The following is a 19,524-nucleotide window of genomic DNA, read 5'->3' as shown; positions in this document are numbered from 1 at the left end:
ATCTTATAAAAATGAAAGAAGAAATCTGGTTGCAACTGTACCACTCTTCCTCTAAACAGGTTTTGATAAATCTTCCCCAATTTTATTAGTCTAGTCACTTAGTAATTGTTTATATAGCCGTTCCCTAATATATTATTACTGAATATTCTCCCTCTCTGGAACTGCATTAGGCTTTTTACACTACTGTCATGGCTTACTTGCAGCATGGCTCTGAAAGATCTTTAGTGAAAAAAAATCTTGAAGGATAGATTTGCCTTTTATAATCTAGTCACAAGGTTGGGATTCATGAGGGGTGTTTTTTAAGAATAGGTTAGAATATTTGTTTTTTCTTTCTTAAAGGGATGCTCCACTGGAAACCTTGTTTTTTTGCCTTCCCGTTTTTTTGCGCTTTCCTTTATTTTCTTTTTTTCTTCTTCCTTACCTTTTAAAAATCATAACCCTTTCAATTTTGCACCTAAAAATCCATATGATGGCTTATTTTTTTTCGTCACCAATTCTACTTTGTAATAACATTGGTCATTTTACCCAAAAATCTACGGTGAAACAGAAAAAAAAAAATAAATCAATGTATGACAATATTGAAGAAAAAACACAATGTTGTAACTTTTTTGGGGGCCTTCCATTTCTACGCAGTAAATTTTTCGGTAAAAATGACACCTTATCTTTATTCTGTAGGTCCATACGATTAAAATGATACCCTACTTATATAGGGTTGATTTTGTCGTACTTCATAACTACATGCAGGAAAATTTATATGTTTAAAATTGTCATCTTCTGGCCCCTATAACATTTTATTTTTCTGTGTGCGGGGTGGTATGAGGGCTAATTTTTTTGCACCATGATCTGAAGTTTTTAGCGGAACAATTTTAGTATTGATTGGACTTTTTGATCACTTTTTATTCATTTTTTCATGAAATAAAAAATGACCCCAAATACGGTATTTTGGAATTTTTCTGCGTGTAAGTCATTGACCGTGCGGTTTAATTAGCGATATATATTATAATTCGGACATTTCCGCCCGCGGCGATACCACATGTTTGTTTACTTTTTTTTATTTATTTATTTTTTTAATGGGAAGGTGATTCAAACTTTTATTAGGGAAGAGGTTAAATGATCTTCACTTATTGTTTTTCACTTTCTTTTTTTTTTTTTGCAATGTTATAGCTCCCATAGGGACCTATAACACTGCACACACTGATCTTTTACATTTATCAATGGTTTCTTATAGGAATCCATTGATCAATGGTTCTGCGACTGCTCATGCCTGGATCTCAGGCACTGAGCAGTCATTTGGCGATCGGACAGCGAGGAGGAAGGTAGAGACCCTCCTGCTGTCCTGTAAGCTGTTTGAAATGCCGCGATTTCGTGGCTATCCCGAACAGCCCCCTCAGCTAACCGGCAATATGTTACTTTCACTTTAGACATGGCGTTCAACTTTGAACACCACGTCTAAAGGCATCACTGATCACGGTGCCGCGCGCTATTAGCCACGGGTCCCAGCCGTTGTTAGAGGCCGGGCCCGACCTGCTATGACGCGGGGCCATGCCGTGGTCCCACGTTGTAGAAAGGGAGTGTGCGGAGGGCGTATAGGTACGCCCTCCATCCCCAACAAGTTAAATCAACTGGTGTCAGAAAATTAAATACATTTGTAAATTACTTCTATTAAAAAATCTTAATCCTTCCAGTACTTATCAGCTGCTGTATGATCCACAGGAAGTTCTTTTTTTTGAATTTCTTTGGTCTGACCACAGTGCTCTCTGCTGACACCCCTGTACATGTCAGGAACTGTCCAGAGCAGGAGAGGTTTGCTATGGGGGTTTGCTCCTGCTCTGGACAGTTCCTGACATGGACATGAACAGCTGATGAGTACTGGAAGGATTAAGATTAATCAACTGGCACCAGTTGATTAAAAAAAAGTTTTCCACTGGAGTACCCCTTTTAAGCAATGAATACTTGACTGAGCCTATTGACAGTTTAAATATAGCCATAAAGAAAACTGCTATGGGGCTACTTTATTATCCCATCTATCTGTGGGTTGTTGACATTTACCCATTTATTGAAATGTTTTTTTTTTTTTTTTTTGCCAGCAGTTAGGGAGTATTAAGAAATCCCCTATAGTTATTTTAGGTTCACAGTGAAGCTACACTTTTTTAAGGCTATGCTCTCACATTTAAGATTTCCCATATGGCCAATTCAGACGTGTATTGAGCAAAGAGTCAGCGTCTTAAACTCAAGGCTGACACTTTTTAGGATTTCTGCTGCTGAGGTTTTGGCAGATCTACACAAGGATTAGTCCTTTTGTCATTAAGTGGGGTTAGTCTGAAACTTTTCCATACAGAACATTGGTCGTGCTGCATATTCCACCTCCCTGGATTAAGTGTGGAATCCTGAATGTGTGAACATAGCCTAAACCTTTCATCCATCTTCATCATGCCACTTTTCACAGTCTTGTTTTTCCTTATTCCAAGGGCGTCCAGCTTTCAGTTGGAATTTGATGGACTAATCTTCTTTGCCTCCACCTGTCCCCGTTGAATGAGAACCCCCTAATGTCATCTTGCCTCGAGGAAACATTCTGACCTTGCACAGTAACATGTTTGCAGCAGTACGAGCACTTCTAATTTTATTCAACTTTTTACATTGATGCTTCAGTGATGTTATATTGTTTGAGATGTTTATAATGTATTTTTCCCAATCTACTTTGCATTCTGTAATTTAGGCACATCAGTGGTATTAATGTCCTTTTAAATAGCTTTTATTATTCCTATGCTTAATTTAACCTTTTCTTGTCAGTAACCTACTGCAATTATCGTTGCATAACCAGAGCCTTATGATAGAGTTGTGTCACTTGGGATAATCTGATCCTATAGAGGTGCAATGTTATCTGTTCCAACAGTGAGAATAAAGGAGCTGTAGGTAGTTATTCTAGGCTGTTAGCACTGCCAATGGAGCAGGTGGCTGGACTCCGAATCAGCATTGTGGTCCCTGCAGGCATTGTTCTCACAGTCTGAGTGTATTTTTTTTTTTTTTTTGGAGGATGTAAAACAGCACATAATTGGTTTTAGTTATGTCTGAAACCCCCCCCCAAAAAAAAGCCATAGTTTTTTTCATCTTTTACCCATTTTGAAATCATTGAAAAAATAGCTTTGTTACAACGCAATTTAATTTAGCGCCTGAAACTATTACAACTGTAAAATGTAGTGCAAAGCCTTTGGAACAAGGAAGAGGGACATTGCTATTTCACATTGATAGCATTCTGTCCTGACTTCCCTATGAAAGTGCAAAGAAAGAAGATACAGTTGAATAATACAGAGTTACAGTCCGTTGTGCCCGGGCTGCAAATAAAAATGAGAACAAACTCTAACTCTTTCTGTTCCCCCGTAGCGCTGCTACAGCTGTTCAGTCCTCTGATCTGGTCTTCTTCCTTCTTCCATGTGCACAGATCGTGTCACTGCACACAGCCTATCAACAGCCGCAGTGAAGTCCCGCTACATGTGTTTTGACTCTTGTGCGGAGACAGGGATGTTGTCTAGAGTAGTTCCAATTATTCACTCAGACTTCATAAAGTCCACTGTGGTAAACCTCCAGGCTAACATAGTTGACCTAAATAATAAAGCCATACTTTCTCTGGATGCACTTATAGCTTTTCAGTGTTTAAAGGAGTTATCCAACATAAGGTAATTTTAGTACGTACCTGGCAGACAGTAATGGACATGCTTAGGAATGATCTGCGCTTGTCTTGGGGTTAAATGGCTATGTTGTGAGATTACCATAACACTGTGGCTAGCTGTTTGTGAACTAGTATTTCCGGTTTTGACTTTTTATTATTTTTTGTATTCATTGAAACATAAATGAGCTGCATCCATTCACATCAGTGTGGTTTTCAATCAGGGTGCCTACAGCTGTTGCAATATTTGCAGATTGAGCCCTTCACCCATTGAAGCAGACAGGCTCCCTGTCATCAGCTGACTAGTCCAGGTCTCGGCCGCATTGCAACCTGGGAAAAATCTGAGACAACAGTAATTTTGTATGCTGTTAAAAATAAAAACTGGGGTGAAAATCACAGAACAATTGTGAGAAAACCGTCACACACAGGTACAATCACTATATTATGAACTACACTGACTTTACAGCCCCTTTAGCATAGTCAAATAAAAAAAAAAATCCTAGTATACCCCTTTAAAGGGGTACTCCTGCCCTGAGACATCTTATCTGCTTTGGATAGGGGATAAGATGTCTCACCGTGGGGGTCTGCCGCTGGGGACCCCTGCAATCTTGTAATCGCCACCCACCTGCACGCCGTGCCACGTGGCCGGAGTATGGTGATGTTACGACTCCGCCCCATGTGACATCACCCCCTGCTCCCGCTATGCATGTCTATGGAAGGGGCGTGACTGCCATCACGCCCCCTCCCATAGACTTGCATAGCGGGGGGTGACTGCACCATACTCCAGCCCCATGGTCGCCACCCGGCTGTTTGTGAGCTGGCACCGCGGCATGCAGCTCAAACAGGTGGGTGGTGAACACAAGATTGCGGGGTCCCCAGCGGCGGGACCCCCACAGTGAAACATCTTATCCCCTATCCTTTGGATAGGGGATAAGATGTTTCATGCCCAGATTACCCCTTTAATTCACCAAGACGTAAATTTCCGTCCTATACATGACCGCGAGCACCGGCGCGGTGCTCGTGTCATGCACAGCAGACCTCTGCTGCCAAAAGCAGCTAGGGACCTGCCGGTAATGTCCCACATCAGCGTTCACACTGATGTGCCATTAACCGCTCAGATGCAGTGATCAATACAGATCACTGCATCTGCGGCAGTGCAGCACTTAATATGGATGATCGGATCTCCCCCCTGTAATGGCGGACGTATGTCCCCTCATCTGCCTCCGTCCATCTCCAGGGGTTTTCTGCTCTGGTCTGAGTTCGAGCAGACCAGGGCAGAAGATAGCTGATAACACCGATCAGTGCTATGCCCTATGCATAGCACTAAACAGTATTAGCAATCAAATGATTGCTATAAATAATCTTTCCCGAATAAAAACCTAAGTCAGTTTTTCCCATTTTACCCCCAGAAAGTGTGTAAAAAATAAATAAATAAAAATGTTGTTGATCCCGTACGGTCATTGGCATAAATGTAAAAAAAAAGTCCAAAATTGCTGCCTCTGTCACCTATTAACAAAAAATTCATTAAAAATTTTATATATGCAAATGGGGTATCAATAAAAAGTACAGATCACAGCGCAAAAAGTGAGCTCTCATACCGCCGCTTATACAAAAAATGAAAGTTTATAGGTCAAAATAGAGTGATTTAATAGCACTAATTTTTTGTGAGTTTTGTATTATTGTACAGCTTAACCTCCCTGGCGGTATGATTCTGTCTGGAAATGTGTACCAAAAGCGGTACAATTTTTTTTAAACTGAATTTCACATCTCCCTCCGCCCATTTCACATCTCCCCCGTCACATTCCCCTCTCCCTCGTCACATCCCCCGTCACATTCTCCCCCCTCCTTGTCACATTCCCCCCCCCCTTCATGTTACATTCCCCTTCCCCTTGTCACATCCCCCCTTCATGTCACATTCTCCCCCCCCCCCCCCCACCTTGTCACCTTGTCCTGCAGCAAATAAACTAGGTTTGCCGGCAGATTTCAAACCTAGTGTATTTGCTGCAGAACAAGCCCTTTCCCCTTCAGCCAATCACAGGCTTTACACCACTGCGGCCTGTGATTGGCTGAAAAGTGAAAGGTCCTAGAAGATGAATAGTGAAGAGAGGACACCCCGGACCGCACGGAGGGGAACGGCATCTGCAGGGACCGGGACTAGGTGAGCAAAAGTTTTTTTTATTTTACTACTTCTTCCTTTTACACTTAGCTCAGTGTTTTTCTACCAGGGGGCCTCCAGCTGTTGTGAAACTACTACTCCCAGCATGCCCGGACAGCCTTTGGCTGTTCGGGCATGCTGAGAGTTGTAGTTTTGCAACAGCTGGAGGCCCCCTGGTAGGGAAAAACTGACTTTTAGTATTTTTCTTTACCTGCTCTGGCCGGCCCCCGCAACGGGAGCCGACCAGAGCAGATAATCGCATGTTTTCCCGGGGGGGGCCGCATCGCTATATCACATTGCTTTTGCGATATATCGTGCAGCCCGGCCGGGAACTCTGCAATTCTACCCCGAGCGTGACTCGGGGTTACCGATCCTAGCAGGGAAAATTAACCCCGAGTCACGCTCGGGAATACCGCTCAGGAGGTTAAAAAAAAAAGTATGTAATCATGGGTATCATTTTATTCGTAATAACCCACAGAATAAATAACATGTATTCCGTAAATTGCACAGCGTGAAAACTAAATTAGCAAAATTGCGGTTTACGTTTAAATTTCCCCACTCAAATAGTAGCTCTTTCATTTGGCCATACTTTTTTATTGTAAAGTGAGTGATGCCATTACAAAGGATAACTGGTCGCACAAAAATTAAGCCCTAATACTAGTCTGTGGATGAAAATGAGTTATGATTTTTAGAAGGCGAGGAGGAAAAAACGAAAATGCAAAAATAAAATTGGCTGCATCCTTAAAGCGGTTATCCAGGGAAAAACTTTTTTTTTATATATAAACTGGCTCCAGAAATTTACAGAATTGTAAATTTACTTCTATTAAAAAAATCTTAATCCTTTCAGTACTTATGAGCTTCTGAAGTTAAGGTTGTTCTTTTCGAAGTGCTCTCTGATGACACGTGTCTCGGGAACCGCCCAGTTTAGAAGCAAATCCCCATAGCAAACCTCTTCTAAACTCGGCGGTTCCCGAGACACGTGTCATCAGAGAGCACTTCGAAAAGAACAACCTTAACTTCAGAAGCTCATAAGTACTGAAAGGATTAAGATTTTTTTAATAGAAGTAATTTACAAATCTGTTTAACTTTCTGGAGCCAATTGATATATAAAGAAAAGTTTTTTTTTCTTGGATAACTCCTTACGGACTTAGGACGTATGAGTACGTCCTAAGTCCGGTCCCGGTCTATAACGCGGGGTCCCGGCGCCTATTAACAGCCGGGACCCGCAGCTAATAGCGCGCGGCCGCTATCGTTCGGCCACGCGCTATTAACCCTTCCGATTCGGCGCTCAAAGCTGAGCGCCACATCGAAAATGAAAGTAAATGCTTCCCGGCTGCTACCCGGAGAGAAGAAAGTCCCTACCACCTTCCGTCGGCGTCCCGGCTCTGAATGATTGCTCCATGCCTGAGTTACAGGCTGGAGCAATCAACCGCCGATTACACAGCTTGTTGCCATGCCAAGGCAAGGCAACAATCTGTGTATGCAATCAGCCATTGCAAGCTCATAGGGAGCTATGACCTCGCAAAAAAGTGTTTAAAAAAAATAAAAAATAAAAAGTTAACCCTTTCAGGTATTCCCTTCTGAATTAAAAGTTTAAATCACCCGGCATTTCCTAGTAACAAAATAAAAGTGTAAATAAAAATAAACATGTGGTATCACCGCGTGCGGAAATGTCAGAATTATAAAAATATATACCACTTTTAAAACCGCACGTTCAATGGCGTACGCACAAAAAAATTCCAAAGTCCAAAATAGCGCATTTTTGATCACTTTTTATACCACAAAAAAAGTTAGTGATTAAAAAGTCTGATTAAAACAAAAATGGCACCGCTAAAAACTTCAGATCACGGCGCAAAAAATTAGCCCTCATAGCGCCCTAAATACAGAAAAATAAAGTTTTATAGGGCTCAGAAAATGACATTTTTAAACATATACATTGTCCGGCATGTATTTATGATTTTTTTTTTCTGAATTACAACAAAATCAAACCTATATAAGTAGGGTATCATTTTAACCGTATGGACCTACAGAATAAAGATAAGGTGTCATTTTTACCGAAAAATGTACTGCGTAGAAACGGAAGCCCCCAAAATTTACAAAATGGCATTTTTTCTTCAAGTTTGTCGAACAATGAATTTTTTTGCTGTTTCGCCGTGGATTTTTCGGTAAAATTACAAATGTTTCTGTAAAGTAGAAATGACGGCGCAAAAAATAAGCCATAATACTGATTTTTAGGTGCAAAATTGAAAGGGTTATGATTTTTTAAAGGCAAGGTGGAAAAAATGAAAATGCAAAAATGTGAAATCGCTCAGTCCTTAAGGGGTTAAAGGGGTACTCCGGCACATAGACATCTGATCCTCCTATCCAAAGGATAGGGGATAAGATGCCTGATCGCGGGGGTCCTGCCGCTGGGGACCCCCGTGATCTTGCAGGCAGCACCCCAGTTAAAATCGGTCTCCGGAGCATGTTCGCTCCAGGTCTGATTACCGGCGACCACGGGGCCGGCGGCGTGTGACGTCACGCTCCGCCCCTCAATGCAAGCCTATGGGAGGGGGCATGACCGCTGTATCCTTAACCCCTTAAGGACCGAGCCCTTTTTCACCTTAAGGACCAGAGCATTTTTTGCAATTCTGACCACTTTCACTTTAAACATGAATAACTCTGGAATGCTTTTAGTTATCATTCTGATTCCGAGATTGTTTTTTCGTGACATATTCTACTTAGTGGTAAAATTTTGTGGTATCTTGCATCCTTTCTTGGTGAAAAATCCCTAAATTTGATGAAAAAAATGAAAATTTTGCATTTTTCTAACTGTGAAGCTCTCTGCTTGTAAGGAAAATGGATATTCAAAATATTTTTTTGGGTTCACATATATAAAATGTCTACTTTATGTTTGCATCATAAAATTTGAGTTTTTACTTTTGGAAGACACCAGAGGGCTTCAAAGTTCAGCAGCAATTGTAAAATTTTTCACAAAATTTTCAAACTCTCTATTTTTCATGGACCAGTTCAGGTTTGAAGTGGATTTGAAGGGTCTTCATATTAGAAATACCCCATAAAAGACCCCATTATAAAAACTACACCCCCCCCCCCAAAGTGTTCAAAATGATATTCAGTAAGTGTATTAACCCTTTAGGTGTTTCACAGGAATAGCAGCAAAGTGAAGGAGAAAATTCAAAATCTTCATTTTTTACATTCGCATGTTCTTGTAGACCCAGTTTTTGAATTTTTGCAAGGGATAAAAAGGAGAAAATTTTTACTTATATTTGAAACCCAATACTCTCTCAAGTAAGCACATACCTCATATGTCTATGTTAATTGTTCAGTGGGCGCAGTAGAGGGCTCAGAAGGGAAGGAGCGACAAATGGTTTTTGGGGGACATGTCACCTTTAGGAAGCCCCTATGGTGCCAGGACAGCAAAAAAAACCACATGGCATACCATTTTGGAAACTAGACCCCTCAGGGAACGTAACAAGGGGTAAAGTGAACCTTAATACCCTACAGGTGTTTCACGACTTTTGCATATGTAAAAAAAAAATTTTTTTTTTTTTACCTAAAATGCTTGTTTTCCCAAAAATTTTACATTTTTAAAAAGGGTAATAGCAGAAAATACCCCCCAAAATTTGAAGCCCAATTTCTCCTGAGTACGGCGATACCCCATATGTGACCCTAAACTGTTGCCTTGAAATACGACAGGGCTCCAAAGTGAGAGCGCCATGTGCATTTGAGGCCTAAATTAGGGACTTGCATAGGGGTGGACATAGGGGTATTCTACGCCAGTGATTCCCAAACAGGGTGCCTCCAGCTGTTGTAAAACTCCCAGCATGCCTAGACAGTCAGTGGCTATCTGGCAATACTGGGAGTAGTTGTTTTGCAACAGCTGGAGGCTCCGTTCTGGAAACAGTGGCGTACCAGATGTTTTTCATTTTTATTGGGGAGGGGGGCTGTGTAGGGGTATGTGTATATGTAGTGTGTTTTACTTTTTATTTTGTGTTAGTGTAGTGTGTTTAGGGTACAGTCGCACGGGCGGGGGTTCACAGTAGTTTCTCGCTGGCAGCTTGAGCTGCAGCAGAAAATTTGCCGCAACTCAAACTTGCAGCCGGATACTTACTGTAATCCTCCGCCCATGTGAGTGTACCCGTACGTTCACATTGGGGGGGGGGGGGGGGGGAAACATCCAACTGTTGCAAAACTACAACTCCCAGCATGTACGGTCTATCAGTGGATGCTGGGAGTTGTAGTTTTGCAACCGCTGGAGGCTCCGTTTTGGAAACAGTGGTGTACCAGACGTTTTTCATTTTTATTGGGGAGGGGGGCTGTGTAGGGGTATGTGTATATGTAGTGTTTTTTACTTTTTATTTTGTGGTAGTGTAGTGTTTTTAGGGTACAGTCGCATGGGCGGGGGGTTCACAGTAGTTTCTCGCTGGCAGTTTGAGCAGCGGCAGAAAATTTGCCGCAACTCAAACTTGCAGCCGGATACTTACTGTAATCCTCTGCCCATGTGAGTGTACCCTGTACGTTCACATGGGGGGGGGGGGGGGGAATACCTCCAGCTGTTGCAAAACTACAACTCCCAGCATGTACGGTCTATCAGTGCATGCTGGGGGTTGTAGCTTTTGCAACAGCTGGAGACACACAGGTTGTGAAACACCGAGTTTAGTAACAAACTCAGTGTTTTGCAACCAGTGTGCCTTCAGCTGTTGCAAAAGCTACAACCCCCTGCATGTACAGACAGCGGAAGGGCATGCTGGGTCTTGTAGTTATGCAACAGCCGGAGGCATACTACATTGGCTGGGGATGCTGGGGATTGTAGTTATGCAACAGCTGGAGACACGCTGGTTTGCTACTTAACTCAGTGTGCCTTCAGCTGTTGCAAAACTACAACTCTCAGCAGTCACAGACAGCCAACGGGCATGCTGGGAGTTGTAGTTATGCAACCACCAGATGCACCACTACAACTCCCAGCATGCACTTTAGCTGATTGTGCAAGCTGGGAGTTGTAGTTATACAACAGCTGAAGGTACACTTTTCCATAGAAAGAATGTGCCTCCAGCTGTTGCAAAACTACAAGTCCCAGCATGCCCATAAGGGCATGCTGGGAGTTGTGGTGGTCTGCCTCCTGCTGTTGCATAACTACAGCTCCCAGCATGCCCTTTTTGCATGCTGGGAGCTGTTGCTAAGCAACAGCAGGAGGCTGTCACTCACCTCCTGCTGCTGCTCCACGATGCCGCCGCACAGGTCAGTCCCTCGCCGCCACCGTCGCTCCTGGGGCCCCGATCCCAACAGGGACGCCGGGGATCGGGGTCCCCAGCACCGGGGGTAGTCTTCCCGCACCCACTCACGTCCTCCGGAAGAGGGGCGGAGCGGGTTGCGGGAGTGACACCCGCAGCAGGCGCCCTGATTGGTCGGCCGGATTCCACCAGTGCCACCTCACCCCTGCTGGCTCTGGCTGTTTGGGGCCGTCTCTGACGGCCCCGATCAGCCAGTAATTCCGGGTCTTCGGGTCACTGGAGACCCGATTGACCCGGAATCTGCCGCAGATCGCTGGACTCAATTGTCCAGCGATCTGCGGCAATCGCCGACATGGGGGGACATAATGACCCCCCTGGGCGATATGCCGGGATGCCTGCTGAACGATTTCAGCAGGCATCCGGCCCCGGCTCCCCTCCGGCTAGCGGCGGGGGCCGGAAATGCTCAGGGCGTATCCATACGCCCTCGGTCCTTAAGGACTTGGAAACGGGGGCGTATGGATACACCCTATGTCCTTAAGGGGTTAAGGGGGTTAATAACTATATGAAGGCATATAGTAGTGAAATACATCACTTTGTAAAATGAGAGAACCTCTTTAAAAGAAAAAAAAATAATTTATTTTCCCATAGCAACTGACTAGGTAAAAAAACTTTTGAGGCCTTTTGAATAATAAAAATAATCTGGTTACTATGGAAAACTGCTCCTTTTCCTCTCCACAGGTTTTGATAAATCTCACCCTATGACTTTTGGGCGTTATTAAATAAATGGCTTTATTCCTAACGGAGAACCTTTTTTGGCTTTATTTTGTTGTATTTTACATACATTTATACAAGCCTAATGTCCTATGCAATACTGTTCTTTTTAAAATAGGATGATATTCATTCCTTTTACCTAACTCATCATTTTGTTAGTGTTCAAATGATTGATTTGGTCTTACTTAGGACTAACAAATACAATGACTATAGATGACTAAACTACATTATAGCCTGAGTGCTGTTGTGTACCAGCCTTATTAAATCTATAGGAAACATCTGCTCAACAATTGGCATTTAGATTAGACTATGACTTTAGAGGTCTTGTGCTCCAGATGTTACAAACTACAGGGTAGGCACCAGTTGGAAACTGGTAATCTTGATGGGATTCCTCTCTTTATTATGCCCAGTTCGCTATAAAACTGGTTCTGTTATGCACTTGCCTTTGGCCCTTCCAGATCGTGTTCTACTACATTGTTCACTGAAACACTTTGAGGCTTAAAATTTCTACCATACTTTGTTTCATTTCCTCTTTAGGTGGAAACCTTCCTATTCACGAACTGCAGGAGCTGAGACACCCTTTATTCCATTGTTTTGTATTGCGTTGTCATCTGACGCTCTGTGCCAATGTGTGGGAACACCCCATTGAAATGGGGGTAATGTTAACACACAATTCATTCATATATTTTCAGGAGGAATGGCAATGGCATGGTGCATAGCTCTAGATCTTCAAAATGGGCCCCAGGGTCTTTGTTATGAATGGAGTGTTGAGCTGCGCATGCAGTGGAGCTGCCGAAGAGAACGAGTACAACACTCAAAAATGGATAGGTGGCGTGCATACCTATCCCTCTGCTCTGTTCATAACAAACCCAGGGCCCAATTCTGGAGATGGGAAGTAAGGAAGTAGAAATTCCCCTTTTCACTGAGCGCCTCTGCTGCTTAGGTCCTCCTTGCTGGCTGATGACTGACATACCCTGTTTCCCTGAAAATAAGACATGCCCATAAAATAAGCCGCAGCAGCATTTCTAAGCATTGGCATAATATAAGCCATACCCTGAAAATAAGACCCAGTGATAGGCATGGCTGAGCGGAGCGGTAAAGATCGGGCAGCCCTTCTCAATGCCCCATTGGGACAGCTGCTATCTCAGAGGTGACCGGAGAGGTCTGCTCCCCCTGTCAGGTCCCGGTCCTTCTGTTCGTGCTGCCAGCCACGGCATAGAGGGAGACATAGAGGAACAGCTTTGTTGGCCCCCAGGGGAAAGAATAAAGACATCCCCTGAAAATAAGCCACACTGAGGAATTCACAAGGAATAATTTCGGCCAGGTAATTGTTGCCTTCTTCAAGCGGAATGAAGGAGGAATGAAGGAGGAGGCCATTTAATCTACTTTTCAGAATTCTGCTTGAAAACTGTCGCGCAGAAGTTTTATTTTTACCATTGCTCGCTGATTCCGCTTGAACAATGAACATGTTCTTTCTGCAAGCGGAATTTAATTCAGCGTCTGAGCTCTGCTAGCAGAATATCCGCAGTGTGAACAGGACAGCAGAAATGACATCAAAGTCAATGGGCAGAGGAGATGTGCATTAATATGGAGCGGAGAGTTCAAGAGGAATTGCTCAAGTAAATTCCTCTTGAATTACTCGGTGTGAACGCACCCATAGTGTGTCTTCTTGAGGAAAATAAATTTAAGACCGTGTCTTATTTTCGGGGAAACACGCTAGCGGCAGCAAATACTCACTTATACCACCAGTCACCATTGCACCACTGGTCTCAGTGGTCTTGTGGATATACTTCTGAAGCCAGTGATTGGCTGCATGGTTGGTTATATGGGCAAATAGCATCAGCCATATAAACAAAGCTGACATTGAGGCCTAGACAAGTGGTGCTGGGCAATGATTAGATGGGCAAGTATAGTTCTTCCCTCCAAGCACTTAAAAAAATAAAAAAAAAAGGCATTGTCCAAGTTTAAAGATTTTGCATGTTAATTTTCACATGGCAATAAACCAGGTTCTGTTAATAAACCCATCTCTATATGATATGTTTAACCTTCGCACAAGCTTCTCTATTACAAGCTACTAACTTGTCAGTCACGGTTGCCTTGTTCCTTTTTTTCCCTTATTCCAGATTTGTTTGTTTGTTGTTTTTCCTTATTATGTCTATACCTTTTTGTAGTGAATCAGTATAAATGTTTTTTAGTCTAGTGTGTTTCATTTTTGTCTTATTAAAGGATCTTGCTGACTTCTTTTAGTTTGCACTCCTGCTTATGAATGGTTTTGCATTGTATTGTCATGCCTCTTCAGGCAACCACATAGTTAAAAGTTCAGTTGTTGAAATGTAACTTTTTCTCATCAGCCAAGTATGTTTTGGAAGTTCGACCTGCATTCTTCATCTCACATAGACACCCTCTTAGAAAGAGATGAGGTGACACTAAAGGAGCTTATGGACGAGGAGGACATTTTGCAAGAATGCAAGGCCCAGAATCGTAAACTTGTGGAGTTTTTATTAAAATCTGAATGTTTGGAAGATCTGGTAACTTTCATCACTGAGGAACCACCACAAGACATGGATGAAAAGATCCGCTACAAGTAAGATTGTGATGGCATAGCCAACTATGTGGACCTAATTGTATAAACTCCACCTTTTTATATACAATTGTTTTTACTCTTTTATGGTTATGTATTTTACTATATTATGCATCGGAATTACCCATTTGATATTTCTAACAATGTATAAACAAATCCAGTGACCCTCCAACATGTAAATCACAATATTTAAAGTATTCTGCTATCAAGATTCCTGGGTGAGTGCATCCTTTCATTCATCTTCCTGGTGTACATTTTGTATCTATTTACTGGATTGCACCCCTGGGCACCACATGAACTGTGTGAACGGTTACGGATTATCCCATTAAAGATTAGGCTGTTTGGACAGCAGTGCCGGACTGTACTTTGTGTATTCTAGTGAAAAATAACTTGTCCAAGGATAGGGAATACGTTTTTTTTATAGATAAAAAAAATAAAAAAATTATACACCCAAATTATGTGACCAGTCCTCAAAGGTATACAAGATAAGATGGTTAGATCCAGTACAATGAAATATTAGTATTTATTAAATAAAAGGCAATGTATTACATAGAATAACTGAAGTCTAGTGCAGGGCCCTTTCGCAGGCTCCAGATAATTATTGTAGATAAAGGTACATTAGAAAACAATAATAGCAAGCCAATATAATATGTTCCGCATTATTAGTTTGGGGTATAACTAAATGATACAGGTGGAGATAAAATGATTAGGGAAAAGATAGGTATAAAAATAGTGCAAAGTTCGCTATAGTCTTTATTAGTTCCGCTGGAGTAACAGTAGAATTTACAAGATGATGATATAAATTAAAGGTATTCTTGGTGCACCGCACCACTCGCCACCCTATTCGGTGTGGGTGCTCCTTAGTTCAGCGTCGGATGCCGGCTGGCATGGACTGGCGTCCGGCCTGATGCTAGCAGTGCCCGTTGGAGGATGCACTGAGCAGTCATGGTGGTAAGCCATGATCTCCAGTAAGGTTTTGTGGCCACGGTTTGTAACATTGGTACTGTAATGGGGGTTCCAGCTGTTGCGAGTGGTTAAGCAATAGAATGGATAATATTTGCGGTAAATGTCCTTTGCACAATATGGAGGTAAGTAAAACCAGGCTAAATGCATTTCAAGACCTCTGGTCTTCAGTAGCAAAAATGTATGATAAATGGTGTAATGTCCAGTTTATATATCTATACTAAATGATGCTAGGGGAAAAAGGGGCAGGATTAAGGGAAGCATGTGGAAATCAACTGGATTTACTTCACCTGTGGTATAAGGTTTGTACGACATGGACATAGAAGTACTGGATCTAATAGGACAGAAAGGGAAAGTATGATGTAGAATAGTGTATTGGAGGTGTGTGTGTGTGTGTGTGTGTGTGTGTACATGATCATAACATAATTAGTAAAAAAAAATATATATGTATATAAAATAAGGACAAATATAATATGAATAGTATTTAATGTGTCATACATATGTATAGTGGTGTATATAGGAAGTGTGGGTAAATAAATGAAAATTATAGTAAAGATAGAAATGAAAATAATAAAATAAAAATAAGTTTATAGATCACTGGGGGTCCGAGCACTGCACGGGGCGGGCTGGAAGGGGGCGTGCCGACCCCCACACGGAGCGCTGGCCGACACACCCTCCGTATTTCCCCATAGAGAAACATGGAGGGGGTGTGCCGGCCGCGGCTTCCTGCGAGGGTCTGACGTCTGATTCCAGCAAAATGCCGGGGCCCCATACAGGAGAATAATAGGGGTCCCAGCGCTTGAACCCCCGCGATCTATAACGATAGGGGAGAAGTTATTTCTCCTTTTTTTTTTTTTATTTTTTTTTTTTTTAAGATTATTTAGCTAATTTTATTAAATGTTTCCTGTCTCGATTTAAACAAATAAAATAAAAAAACCTACTTGCATCCTTTGCTTCCACCCTACCCCCAGCCTTTTTTTATGGTGCCCGGTCTCTACTTCCCAGAGCAGCTGACAATACTTCACCTTGCTTAAAGGGGTACTCCGCCCCTAGACATCTTATCCCCTATCCAAAGGATAGGGGATAAGATGTCAGATTGCCGAGGTCCCACTGCTGGGGATCTCTGCTGTGGCACCCCGCTATTATTACTGCACAGAGCACACTCTCTCTGTGCGTAATGACCGGCGATGCATGGGCCGGAGCATCGTGACTTCACGGCTACGTCCCCTCGTGATGGCTGCCACACCCCCTCTCATAGACTTGTATTTAGGGGGCGGGCAGTGACGTCACGAGGGGGCAGAGCCGTGACTTAACAATGCTCCGGCCCCTGTATTGCCAGTCATTATGCACAGAGAAAGTTTGCTCTGTGCAGTAATGATAGCGGGATGCCACAGCAGAGATCCCGGGGATCTGACATCTTATCCCCTATTCTTTGGATAGTGGATAAGATGCTAGGTTTTAAGTCAATGGGTAGCAAAATCAGCTGTGGAAAGTACACAGCAAGATTTGCATGCATGAGTGTGCCCGAAGCCATTTTTCGTAAGGTTTTGCTACCTTTTAACTTCAATGGGTTAGCAAAAAATCGGAAATAATGGCAGATTTGCAAATTTTCTGCTGTCCTATTGAAGTCAATGGAAGCAAAAGCCAAACAACATTTTCCTTTGTGAACCATTTAAAAGGGTTCTGGTTTTAATATGCTTTATGCAATGCAAGGATTGTGCAAACAATTGTATGTTAATATTTGCTTCTGTATTTGTACACTTATAGGTACCCCAACTTATCTTGTGAGTTACTGACCTCAGATGTGTCACAGATCAATGACAGACTTGGTGAAGACGAGTCTTTACTAAAAAGACTTTATAGTTTTCTTCTAAATGATTCTCCATTGAATCCATTGCTCGCCAGCTTCTTCAGCAAAGTTTTAAGCATTTTAATTAGCAGGAAACCCGAACAGGTATTTACAATGTGTGGTTCATTTCCCTTTTAGTCATTTTCTTAGTTTTTACGCATGTATATTATGTTATGTATGTTGTTTTTTTTCCTTGATAAATAATTCAATGACTACGTGGAGGAAAGTAGAACACACCAGAGAAAAACTGCTTTATTTTATATGATCATACACCTATTTAAATATTTGGATAGTGAAAGTTATAACCATTTAGCAGTTGTGTATTAAGGTAGGCTTAAAGGTTAGTATACATTCTAGGAAATAATTCACAATTGTAAATTATAATAGGAATATTCTTTGGGAAACAGTTTAGACTATTGAGAAGTCTCACAGTAAAAAATTGTTCAGCTTTTAGTGCAGAAGGTAAAGTTATATAGGTTTGTAAATCACTTCCATTACCAATGCTGCTTGGAAACAAGCTTTATCTGCATTCTTCTGTCTGACAGGAAGTTCAGCTGTTCCAGGTTTTCATGACTTTCGACCCCCTATTCAGGCTGTTATCAGCAGCATCCAGGGGCAGTGACGTGACAATTACCCAGAAAACCCCTGTGCTGCAGAGATCTCCCTGTGCTCGGCCTTAGCCCCTCCCATCTGATGAATATTCACACTGTCCTCCTTCTGTTCTGCAGTGATTGGCTGAGCAGCACTGCCTATATGTCGGCTGATTCAGATCATAGCAGAGTCAGCAAACAGGCTGATTCTCTCCTCTCTCCTTGCTAATGTTTTTACACTGAGAACGGAGGAGAGGGGGGAGGGGAAGGAGCTGCCAGTGTAGACTTGTCACACTGAGAATGGAGGGGAGGGAGCTGCCAGGTAGAGCTGTCACACTGAGCACTGGGGAGAGAGGAGTGCAGGGCAGAGAAGGGGGGAGGTGATTGTGCCACTGTAAAGCTGTTTCCCTGAGAGGGGGAGGGAGTGATTTTACAGTGTAAAACTGCAGCTTCAACTCCAGGGTCCCTCTCTATGAGCACCGAGATTAGTTTGTTTCCTCGTGGCCACCCTGCTGTATAGGGCTATGATTGGAGCTCAGTGTTATGTGACCACCCTGCTGTATAGGGCTATGATTGGAGCTCAGTGTTATGTGACCACCCTGCTGTATAGGGCTATGATTGGAGCTCAGTGTTATGTGGCCACCCTGCTGTATAGGGCTATGATTGGAGCTCAGTGTTATGTGGTCACCCTGCTGTATAGGGCTATGATTGGAGCTCAGTGTTATGTGACCACCCTGCTGTATAGGGCTATGATTGGAGCTCAGTGTTATGTGGTCACCCTGCTGTATAGGGATATGATTGGAGCTCAGTGTTATGTGGCCACCCTGCTGTATAGGGCCATGATTGGAGCTCAGTGTTATGTGACCACCCTGCTGTATAGGGGTATGATTGGAGCTCAGTGTTATGTGTCCACCCTGCTGTATAGGGCTATGATTGGAGCTCAGTGTTATGTGTCCACCCTGCTGTATAGGGCTATGATTGGAGCTCAGTGTTATGTGGCCACCCTGCTGTATAGGGCTATGATTGGAGCTCAGTGTTATGTGGCCACCCTGCTGTATAGGGATATGATTGGAGCTCAGTGTTATGTGACCACCCTGCTGTATAGGGCTATGATTGGAGCTCAGTGTTATGTGACCACCCTGCTGTATAGGGCTATGATTGGAGCTCAGTGTTATGTGACCACCCTGCTGTATAGGGATATGATTGGAGCTCAGTGTTATGTGACCACCCTGCTGTATAGGGCTATGATTGGAGCTCAGTGTTATGTGGCCACCCTGCTGTATAGGGATATGATTGGAGCTCAGTGTTATGTGACCACCCTGCTGTATAGGGCTATGATTGGAGCTCAGTGTTATGTGACCACCCTGCTGTATAGGGCTATGATTGGAGCTCAGTGTTATGTGACCACCCTGCTGTATAGGGCTATGATTGGAGCTCAGTGTTATGTGACCACCCTGCTGTATAGGGCTATGATTGGAGCTCAGTGTTATGTGACCACCCTGCTGTATAGGGCTATGATTGGAGCTCAGTGTTATGTGACCACCCTGCTGTATAGGGCTATGATTGGAGCTCAGTGTTATGTGACCACCCTGCTGTATAGGGCTATGATTGGAGCTCAGTGTTATGTGGCCACCCTGCTGTATAGGGATATGATTGGAGCTCAGTGTTATGTGGGAGTGAGCTAGCAGAGCTGTGGGAGTGACTAACATAAGTTAGGGGT

The 19,524-nt window shown here is 42.9% G+C and overlaps 1 protein-coding gene across 7 annotated transcripts in view; it reads left to right on the top strand.

Moving 5' to 3' along the window:
• The window catches only part of PPP6R3 (protein phosphatase 6 regulatory subunit 3), a 136,407-nt gene that overhangs the window by 33,894 nt on the left and 82,989 nt on the right, over window positions 1-19,524 (top strand). For 6 of the 7 annotated variants that reach the window (XM_056526732.1, XM_056526730.1, XM_056526728.1 and 3 more), the window contains exons 3-5: window positions 2,469-2,602; window positions 14,173-14,405; window positions 17,133-17,319. In XM_056526732.1, the coding sequence (XP_056382707.1) occupies window positions 2,591-2,602; window positions 14,173-14,405; window positions 17,133-17,319 (432 nt within the window). In that variant the 5' untranslated portion in view covers window positions 2,469-2,590. The remainder of the gene's footprint in view (window positions 1-2,468; window positions 2,603-14,172; window positions 14,406-17,132; window positions 17,320-19,524) is intronic. The other variant, XM_056526731.1, reaches the window with a different exon arrangement.

The sequence above is a fragment of the Hyla sarda genome, chromosome 6 (assembly GCF_029499605.1).
Source record: "Hyla sarda isolate aHylSar1 chromosome 6, aHylSar1.hap1, whole genome shotgun sequence".
NCBI lineage: Eukaryota > Metazoa > Chordata > Amphibia > Anura > Hylidae > Hyla > Hyla sarda.
The sequence above is the reverse complement of the archived record's forward strand: the minus strand, read 5'-3'. Positions and strand labels throughout refer to the sequence as shown.